This window comes from Nestor notabilis, unplaced genomic scaffold, assembly GCF_000696875.1.
Source record: "Nestor notabilis isolate BGI_N333 unplaced genomic scaffold, ASM69687v1 scaffold15453, whole genome shotgun sequence".
In the NCBI taxonomy this organism is placed as follows: domain Eukaryota; kingdom Metazoa; phylum Chordata; class Aves; order Psittaciformes; family Psittacidae; genus Nestor; species Nestor notabilis.
The window spans coordinates 7234-18699 of record NW_009921598.1 but is presented as its reverse complement, the minus strand read 5'-3'; the positions used below and the strand labels follow the sequence as shown (position 1 = coordinate 18699).

General features: G+C 39.2%; 1 protein-coding gene across 1 annotated transcript in view; it reads left to right on the top strand.

Annotated features, from left to right (window-relative positions):
- Positions 1 to 10857: 10857 nt before the first annotated feature.
- The window catches only part of LOC104403166 (chromosome unknown open reading frame, human C9orf152), a 4416-nt gene continuing 3807 nt past the window's right edge, over positions 10858 to 11466 (top strand). Inside the window, exon 1 of the mRNA XM_010011223.1 lies at positions 10858 to 11086. Coding sequence (XP_010009525.1) covers positions 10858 to 11086 — 229 coding nt within the window. The remainder of the gene's footprint in view (positions 11087 to 11466) is intronic.

Genomic DNA, 11466 nt, shown 5'->3' with positions numbered 1-11466 from the left:
CCACCGGCAACTGGGAGCTAATACATGGGGATCCCCCAGCCTGCCCATGCCCGAGTCGGTGAGAGAACGCCAAAGCAGCTGCACAGTGAACGGAAGGAACACAAAACAGGGGCAACTTCGAACTACATTCCAAAGGAATTAAGGAAATGTTAATATTGCATTACTACCTACCAGTCCTGTTGCGGTATCGCACTCTTGCTTGCACAAACACACAATATCCCATTAAAAAAAATAATCAAGAATTGGTTTGCTCTTCTTTTTCGGTTGGGAAGGTTTGGGGAGGTTTTGGGAGTTTTTTTGGGTTTTTATTACCTGCCATAGCATGTGACAGGCAAAGTGGAATTGCTTAATCAGAAGAAGGCTCATCTCAAATGTTTTCATTCTGCAATCAAGGTGGTCCCTCAGCAGATCCTTAATGAAGTCAAATGGGTTTTACATGCCCAGGATCTTAAAAACTACTCTAACAGTACAAATACTTAATTTGAAATGCCCTTTAAACTGTAAAATATGACTGAATTTTGTCATATACGGAATATTTTAAATACATTTTAAATATTCTCAGTGATTTCTCAAAGCCCTAACACCCATAGGTTTATACTTCGAGGATTTCTAATTATTATTGCAAAGAAAAACCCTTAAAACATTAGTCCTGAAGACTCTCAACCTACAAGTTAAACTAACATTCTAATATGCTGACTTTTAAACCCATTTTACTCTATCACAGCACCTTTGAATATTCTGTATTGACAGTACCCATATTAGAAATGTGACCACAAAATTTTTAAATGAGTTTTATTGAAAACTGAAAAATATTTACAATGTGCAAATCCCTTTAAATGCATCTTGTTATAGGCCTGCATTTTAGAGTCTGATCCTGCAAATTTATCTGAATTGTTTGCAACCATGAAACATCCGAATGAAGTAAGTGCAAGTACAAGTCCATTTAAAAGTAAAACTATATGGTCACCCAGTTTGTAGTTTGTCTTCTTTAAATCAGATGGCCACCAGGGAATGGTGGAATTGACACCACCACCACCACCCCCAAGAAGCTCACACTAGATAAACATGTCCTGAATGAAGGTCTCACTTAACCAAGAGGCTGTGAAGGAAATAAAGGGTTCTTTAAATATTACCAACTGGTTCCTTACTGGAACTCTTACGAGAAAGCAGAGGATCAAAAACAACAGAGGCTGCTTTTCCATTAATGCAGGATGTGACTAGTGAGCCAAGGAGAGGCTTACTTTGCCCTTTAACTTGCTGCATGTTCCCTATAAACAAGTAACAGATACAGAGGCTGAGGCCTGAAATGCTGCCATTTTCAAAATACTGAAGAGAAACTGGTCAGTTTTGAAAGCTGTACGAATGATAAATTACTTCAGAAAAAGATACATTAGTGTATTTATTTTTTTTTTTAAGGAGTTATTGGTTAGTAGAAAGAAAATAACAGCTTATAAATAAAGCAGTCTTATGAGGATGTAAGAATCAATTACATTCTTCAGCAATCAGATCAGAAGAATAGTCCCCAAAAGCAAGAAATACTTTCCTTTATGTAGCACAGAAAAGTTGGGGCTAGAATAACCACCCTTTTGTTATCAGATCTCCTTAAATGAGGAACAAGGGTACTAGACATTAGGGTAAGAGAATCCACTCAAGGACAGAATGGGAATGTTAATATTGCTACTTCCACTCTTCATGTTTCTGTAGTTTCAAGTTTGGAGAATCATTGCCTTGCCCAATTACGCTGTTGTCCACCCTTATGCCAAAGCGGTGTTCTCTTAAATTCAGTTATTTGTGTATGGAAAATGTGCATTGTTGCTGTTCTTCCTGCATAAAAGTTCATGCTTGCAGATACTACCACAGCCTCTAAAATTGTTTCTTGAAAGCAAACGAGGTTTAGCTGTGCAGTTATCAGTGAAGCTGCAATCATGTACTAGTGATGTTTTAGCACTGACAAATCCAGAATTTCCAGAGGGGATGGACAAAATGCCATTTATAATTGAAATGTCACCACTGCAGATTAACAGCTTGAGGCAGAGCACTGATTAATCACTCAAGACACGGAGCAGCATAAAGGGAAAAGCAAGTTTATTCCCCTTTTCCTATTAACTAGTTTCTGACCTGATGGAGAAGCAATACCTCCATGCTCTGCTAGGCCCTTGGCTGTTCTGATAAGTTATAACGAGTATGCCAATTAATGCTTTTTTTTCTTCCCCCACTGTCAAGTTAACTTCAACTGCACATTCATTTCAATTTATTGCAAACCAAATTATTCTGTGTTCCATATTCCTACATAGTGGTATTTTTCACTTTTTATTCCCACTTTGAGCATCGGAATCTGTCTCTGATCTGTGTTGCACGCTGATACGAACTTAGAGTTAACTGCATTCTTCAGCTTCATGCAGGTGAACACCTTCAAAACAGTGACAGCCTAACTATCATGCTTCATCATCATCACATCATCTTAGACATACCAAGAAGCTCCAGAATAGGTAGACCAGACTTTTTATGTAAATTAGGATTACTAAATTGACAGCAGTCCAGCTATCCTGATTTATACTGGCTATATAATTTAATGGGATGTGGAAGTACTCACACCTTCACACAAAGTAACAGAAGTCCATGACCCACTCGAAAACTACTAATCCTTTTGCTTCCAGCATTAGATTCTGGGTATCTAACTAGTTATTTTAAGTAGCACGGCAGCCAAATATTTCCAAGCCTACAACAGTTATTTCACATGCGTACATCAGCATCAGTTGGCATCGCAGAAACAATGGGACAGATAAGAGTCACTGAACATATAGGCATCAGTTCCGCACATGCAGTACAACTGCAGCAGCCCATGTTAGACCTAGCACTGTTAGGCCTGCTGGCACTATTATCTTTTTCCCAATAAGAAATCTTGTCTCTCTTTAAGTAGTCTCAGAAACAGTAAACATAGTAAGCTGGGTTAGATAACTCACAACCTATTTGCCAAGCAACTCAATAGTCACGTGTAATGCCGCTTAATTAGGTGGGAGGTGTTTACAGTGTTAAGCTCCAAGTAGCATAACAATAATACATTAACACATCACCTTAAAAAAAATAATCTCAGTTTGAGCACTAGACCTACCTACTGGAAAGGTATGTGAACAATGACAATGCTCTAAAGGCCATTCCCTTTCTACTTAGCATTGCGGGTTCTCTGCTATCACAGAATCTCCAGCAATGTTTAACCAAGTACGGATCACAGAATCACAGAATGGTTGAGGGTCATCTAGTCCAAACTCCCTGCTTAGGCAGGGTCACCTACAGCACATTGCTCTGGAGTGTGTCCAGACAGCTCTTTCATACCTACAGGGAAGGAGACCCACAACATCTCTGGGCAACCTATTCCAGTGCTCAGTCCCCTCACAGTAAAGTAGTTCCTCCTCATGTTCAGGTGAAACTTTCTGTGTTTTAGTTTGTGACTGTTGCCTCTTAGCCTATCACTTGGCACTACTGAGAAGAGTCTGGCCCCATTCTCTTGACACCCTCACTTTAGATACTTATATACGTCGATCAGATCCCCCTGGAGCCTTCACTTCTCTAGGCTGAACAGGGCCAGCTCCCTCAGCCCCTCCTCATGTGAGATATGCTTCAGACCTTAATCATTCTAGCAGCTCTTTGCTGGGCTTGCTCCAGGAGCTCTATGTCTCTCTTGTACTGGGGAGCCCAGAAGTGGGCACAGTACTCCAGGTGTGGCCTCACCAGCGCTGAGCAGAGAGGGAGGATACCTCCCTCAACCTGCTGGCAACGCTCAGGACACCACTGGCCACCTTGGCCACAAGGGCACATTGCTGGCACATGGACAACTTGTCCACCAGGACCCCCAGGTCCCTCTTTCCAGCAGGTCAGGCATTATATGTGGGGCCCACAAGGATGCTGGGGAGGGACTCTTCATTAGGGACTGTAGTGGTAGGACAAGGGGTAATGGCTTTAAACTTAAACAGAGGAAGTTTAGATTAGATATAAGGAAGAAGTTCTTTACAGTGAGGGTGCTGAGGCACTGGAAAAGGTTCCCCAAAGAAGTTGTAAATCCTCCATCCCTGGCAGTGTTCGAGGCCAGGTTGGACAGAGCCTTGGGCGACATAGTTTAGTGTGTGGTGCCCGTGCTCATGCCAGCGGGGTTGGAACTAGATGATCTTAAGGTCCTTTCCAACCCTAACTGTCCTATGATTCTATAACAGCAAAAATGGTTTCCTTTCCCTAGATATGCATTTACCCATTGAAGTTACTTTTGCACATGATTTTGTGGTAACCATTGTTTGTCCTTACCTCCAAATGCTGTGGAGACTCTCATTATTCATTCTGTAAGAATTAAAGCAATGGATTGAGGTAGCTGTTATCCACTCTAATTTTACTGACTGTACTCTGAACAGATGAAAGTATCTATAAAGACCTGGCAAAAGTCCTGTGCATGAGTTCCACAAGAGGAAGTCTAGATCATAGTTGCTACATGGAGACTGAAGACATAGCTTATTTTGGCATAGTAATAATTCCACAAACATATTGGTCAGTCTAATTCTTGACATGTGCATATTCAATATCCCAAGTGTGGTACTGCATTAACCAATTAAGGCCCTTTACAGAGACCTCATGAAGAAGTGGCATGAAGGATTCCACATAAAAGCATATGAGTTTACATGAACAGGAGGTACAAGAAAAGAATTTAAATGATGTCTCAACTACACAATCTCAATTATACTGTCAGCTTCATAGGTATTGGTCAATTTGCAGCTTCTATTTAATCATACACATAAAATCCTCCAAGTTCACTTCAACTGAACTCAGCAGAACATGCGTTGACTTCAGTGGGTACTGAATCAGGCACTGTGGAATTGTATCTGGTTTTACATACTCTAGTTTTACAGATGTAATTTCATTGACTCAATTAGGCTACTAGTGATTATGAAGTGCAGTACAAATTCCTCAGGAGATCTCTGCATGGAAGTGAAGGATGTTTCTGAATAGCAAATTATTTTTAGGATACTTTCCTCCCCTGCACAGATTTCAAGTCCATATTCATTTTCACAATAATAATAGTAGTTATCCATCCTCTTTGGAGGACTGTCTTAACTAGAGTCATTTGCAAGACTTATTAAAGTTAACTTACACACCCTGCAGATTTCCTTGAAGATGAATACTGAAGTGGTTTGTGTCCTAATGCTCAAAAGCAAGTATCTGAGAAACAAGATGTTGTCATCCAGATAAAACTTTTCATTAACAACACATTAACCAGTTCTTTCATGCTGTACTTGATTCTTATCAAACTCCACTTACAGATAAGTACATTTTATTGATTAAAAACAATCTAAGATAAAATCATCCCTACTGAAACAATGCCTGAAGTGAAACTAATAAGGGCCAAGCCTTGCAGTTTTTGGCACTGTCCTGCAAGAATCAAAATCATTTTGCAATCAAGAATAAATCAAAATCATTAAATTTACAGATGGAAAAATCAAAGCAGAAAATTTCTATATCTTACCTAATTTGTTTTAGGCCCTGCTTGAAATTCTCCCAGAGTTCCTACATGCATATTGTATCTTTTGAGAGAACAAATAAAGAAGTTGCTGTCATCTTCCTGAGCTGTAACCATCATAGACTCATAGACGAGTTAGGGTTGGAAAGGACCTTAAGATCATCTAGTTCCAACCCCGCTGGCATGTGCAGGAATACCTCACACTAGAGCATGTCGCCCAAGGCTCTGTCCAACCTGGCCTCGAAAACTGCCAGGGATGGAGCATTTCCCACTTCTTTGGGCAACCTGTTCCAGTGCCTCACCACCCTCATACTAAAGAACTGTAACTCTATCATAACTCTATGGATAGGAAACACTCAGATAAGTAGTTGATGTAGAAAAGATACTTAGGTAGTAGTAACAGAAACACAACTCCACTGCCCAGCAACTGGAATTTAAGGCATCTGTAAGATCAAGGAAGCTTCAATGAATTTACAAAAATCCTCTGAAGATGACTGTTGAAGGCCATTCCTTTCCCTCTCACCTTCTTTTCATGGACAGTTTTATGAGGTCAAAATCGAGTAAACCTAATCATCTTGTTTGTCACACTAATTTAAGAAACCTGAAAATGAAGAAGGAAGGCTGAGGAACAGCAAGATGTTCAGGTTTCATTTGTTTAAAATCTCTAACTGGTAAATAACTTCCGTTTCCTCTTAGACTTGTCTCTGCACATTGTCACTTCTAAAAGAGAATCTCGTAAGTCTCAGTGGGCAAGGGCAGCAGAACTACAAAACAAACAACTCTTGACCCTAAATTTTGGATGCTTATTGTTTGCACAGGGAGGGATTCAAGACCTAACAATGCAGACATCCAACAAGAGCGAGCAGCCCTCTAACAAAGCAAATTTCAGCATTTTAGTTTACTTACCACAGGAACCAACACTCCAGAGAAAGATTACTTAATCCTCAATGGCAACAGAGTCAAGACAGAAGAACAGAGATTTTAAAATGCTAATTAAGCCAGGCACAAAACAGACATACAGAACATCTGCTGCACTTATCTCCTCACAACCAGCGCAATTCAATTGGAGATGAATCCAGTGACTTCAATGTGACCAAATTTATCATCCAGAAGGTAAAAAAACCCAGACAAATGTGGTTCTGCAAAGGGAATTGGATAGCACCAACTTCCCAATACATGCAAAGCCACATAAGTGAGTATTAAAGCTAAAGTACACCAGTGTTCTGCAAAACCCCTCCCAATCACTAGGGCTGGATCAGTGGTACTGCATTCAGTCACCTGGGAACCTCAGGGATCTAAAGAACAGAAATTTGGCAAGCCATTTTACAACCTGTACTAACCAGGCAACCTCCTCAGACCAGCTAACAAAAAAACATTCCCAATTTATTTTGGATATACAGATATATTGATCTATACCTAATACACACACACTGCCTAATTATATTTATTTAAAGTCCCCACAGGATAAAAGGGGAAAATAGAGCCCTATCAAGGAAATGTGAGGGTAGACTACATATGACCAAAGCTCACCAAACTTTCACAGGGACTTGAAGGACAGCTGGGCCACCTTCCCTTTGCTACACTTGAACCCTCTATGTCTGAAAGCACATGAAAAGTCATATCAGAAGAAACATCTCAAGATCATACTGAAAACTTGCACCGTAGGCTCCTTCATCCCATAAACATGTAAATGTAGAGAGCAGCAAAAAGTAATGCTGCATCATCAGAAAGTTCTGTGCTCTTAACTAACTACTTACACCAAGCCCTAACCAGGGCAAGCTTTAAAGGTGCACTTTCAAACAATACAAATATATGTGCTCTTAGCAAAAAATCACATTAAAAAGTAAACAATTACTATTGATTCTACTAATACTGTCTGGAACCCAAATAATAGCAGCCAACCTGTTTCTACCTTTCTTTTTGTTATTACATTTTCTAACAATAAAATAGTCACTTTCTGATGTTTTAAAACTGCATTTAAATTGTATATAAAAAAAAAAAAGGATAAAAAGAAAAACAAACACTCTAAAAAGCTAGAGAAAGAGGATTATTACAGTAACCCTGATTTTCCTTCTCAGTGCCGGTTAAAATCTACAGGTATCTGTATTCTGTCTTTGTAACCTGCATGAACATTGCTGGACATGTCTATAATTCTGCACATGAACAACATGAATAATATACCTCTGGTCTCAGGTGTACAGTAAAATCCAGTGTTACAGGAAGTGCATTCAGTCAGTTAACCATTATGAGCATTTTTAATTATCTTTAAATCAACAATTATTCCTATAAGGTCCTCCAAACATTTTTTTAATAAAACCTAATTTCCTACTCACAAATTAATTAGCATGAGATAAAATTAGTTGCATCTTTTTAAATGAGATTTTGCAATCAAGGTCAAGAGCAATAAACATTTACTTCAACTTCTAAAAGCCATTGCTTTTGGATTATGAAGTCTTCTCAATTTTTTTTGCCTCAAGGAAATGAAAAATTACTTCCATTGTGTGATAGAAGAATAGACTTAAGGGAAATACGGCACTTCAGACTTCAGTCGGCAATCAAACAAAGATCACTCATAGATGATGTTTTGGACGGGAGTTTGCTCAATTAAAGGCAAGTTTTCACACAAACCTAATCATGGCAATAATTTTTCAGAACCTATATTACTGTTAGGAAATACGTGTGCCAGTGCTAGGAAATGGCTTGACTGCTTATATTCCTCAGCAACCTACGAGGCAAATGGAGGCATCTAACATTTAAGACTAATAGTGCCACCTGCTGCGTATTTTAAAAGTATACAGTGGTCTGGAGAGCCAAGTAACTCAATTTAAAGACAGAACGACTTTAAACAGAAGTCATAATTTTGCATGTATGTATGACAACACAAAATTTTTCTGTTGCTGTTATTAGTAATACCTAAACAGGCCAGGGGTACAAAGGAAGCTGTTCCACTATGGTGGATAATCCATTTTCAAGTTTATCTCAGTGGCATAACACAGATCAGCTGCATCAGCTCACTACACATCAAAACCACAATTAACCCTATGTACTTTGTGATACAATGTGGGTTAGGCCTGCAACTTATTTTACAAATCATACCCTGGTTGCAAATTATTCACAGAACACATACATATATAAAAAAAATACATATGTGTGTGTGTGTGTCTGTGTGCATATATACTAACACAGACACACACGCCTTGCTAGCAAAGCATACACACACCAAAAAACATATACACAAACATATATACACATACCTCTTGAGACTGAATCCAGATGCCCTGTACGCAGGCTTTCCCTGAAAAGGCAACAAACCACAATGTATATGGGATTGGTTCAGCAAAACGTAAGCTAATCCTTTTCCCATTTCTACCACTCTGCTGTACCTCCCAGACTTACTCACTTCATTTCACTGGGCATCTCGTGTGGTGAGGCCCTGGCACAGGTTGCCCGGAGAAGCTGTGGCTGCCCCATCCCTGGCAGTGTTCAAGGCCAGGTTGGACGGGGCTTGGAGCAACCTGGTCTAGTGGAACGCGTCCCTGCCCATGGCAGGGGGTTGGAACTAGATGAGCTTTAAGGCCCCTTCCAACCCAAATCATTCTGTGATTCTATGACTCTTTTACCAGTTTCTGATTTTGCTGCTTACCCATACAACTGTTTGGAAAGAAACTATAATCCATTTGTGGAACTATGTATGATGGCTCTTCCAGAATCCTGAGGGAATGGTACAGTACAAATAATTAATAATAATTTCCAATTAGATACTAACTCATACTTTAAATGCTCTTCTAATGAGAAGTTAAGTGTATATCTTTTAAGACAGAGCTTACATATCACGTTCAAGGATGCTATCCTGGTAGTTCTTTCTGTAACACATAGTCAGGTTGCACAAGTCACTTTCACAGGAGGTCAGTGAGTCAAATAGTGTGACTGGAATTTTAAAAAGGTTGGGTAATTTTTATGACCATTAATAATGTTTGTATTGAATGCCAGCTCAAACTGTAACGAGGTTAATTAAATCTCCTGCCACAATGTATACACCAACTGCCTGAAGGGCCAAAGGAGGACTCCATGTGCCAACAACACAGAATACTGAACAAACAAGGCAACTGAAGTACCCCTTACTACAGAGCATTTCATGTTTGTCACTGCTGAAGGCAGAATACCAAAGCAGATCTCCCAAAGCCACAATACATCAGAACAACTCTGACACGTGCTTTTTTCCAAGGTCAAGAGAGAAGCTAACTTTAAGAGTATCTACAGTGTCTGACAAACTATTGTGTTTACTGTTCTTCCCTGGCTAAGGCAGAAAAAGACTGTGGCTGAAGTAGGCAGCATGATTTGCAAGACACATATTGGGAAGGCAAAAAACTATGATTAATAAGAGAATTACAGCAGACTTAAACGTAAGACTGCTGTGACTTGCCGAAAGTCTATGCACTGCGTAACTAGAGCCTTGTTACCTGCACATGTACAACTTCCAAAGGGATTCCCAAGATCTGCAAGATTTGAGCCTGAATCAGTAAATCATTTATAATGCAAATCATAATTTCTGACAGTAACTGGAAAAATACAGCACACCAGCATTCTTTCTACACACTGCCCTTTCACAATGTTTATTTAAGCAATGTTTTTCACTGCAAGGAACCCAGCAGATGCACAATTATATTAAAACTACTGTTTAACTGCATTATTTTTTCACATACTACTCTCTTGGGCCCTTGCAACAGTCTCGTATGGACCTATTTTGGGGACAGAAACTTGCCATTCATAGTCCAGACATAGTCTCATACTTTATTTGATATAATACATTTTTAAAAGGGAGCAATAAGCACAGACTTATTGAGGTATAATAAATCATTCCATCCCACACCATTTCCCCAAGAAGCGCAGCAAGAACAAAACTGGATAAAATTTAAGGAAGGGAGAGCGGAGATGAAAAGACACAAAATACATGGAAAGAAACCTGAAGAAAGATTTCCCTGGTGGAATTAGTGTCTTGGGGAGGTCACCATGACAGCACCCCTTTAAGAATCAACATTACTACAATAAACCAGTATTACCCAGCCCTTTGTGCACCTGACTGTGTTCAATGAGGTTTTGTATTTCACTGTGTTTTCTGGCAAAGTTTCATATGCTCACAACCTTAAGTCAACATTAAATCAAATTGCCCAGGTATAATCATGAACTCTGTATGCAGCAGCTCCAGCCACACTGCATGAAAACAAGCTGGCTGAAATCCACAACTTCAGAGCAGACCACGCAACTTCTAAAAGAAGTCACCGCAGTTTCAAGAAAGTTACTTCTTCATTTATGAAGAATCCAGATGCCTCATACTTGATTTGCTTATTGCCAACACAATGAAGGAAATGTTCTGCTTCTGCATGACTTTTTCTTCCTTGTTGGAGCAGATGGTGAAGGCTTACAAATACATGACTGGTATTTTTTCAGTGACTCATACCTCAGAGCAACAGGCTTCAGATTGTGATAAGCAGCCAACCGAGATGGATGTGAGCTTTCTTGAGGAGCAGTATGACCATATAAAACAGAAGCAAAAACTGCAATCACACGTTATTGTTTTTAAAACAGGTATGCTTATATTTATAGGAAAAAATGCCAATGTAGATGTAATGAATATTTCTTTAAATCTTGAATAACTCTTAGATTTGTTCTTTTTATGCTTAGCTTCAAGAGAGGTACAAAGTGAATTCTTTTCTGTTATTTTGGGTTTTATTCATTTCACTGAAATGCGGTCTTATGTTTATACATGATGGTGAAACACTAACATGAACTTGAAACATGAAAATTTTTGAGATAAGGTTTTATAGGTTTTATTTCAGTAAAATTCTAAACATAAATGTTAACTATTACAGGAGCCACATCTTCATGTGTATCATCAGTGTATTTGTGCAATGTATTCTGTAACATTTCTGCTCCCCTGAATGCTTCCATCAGAACAAGCGATTATG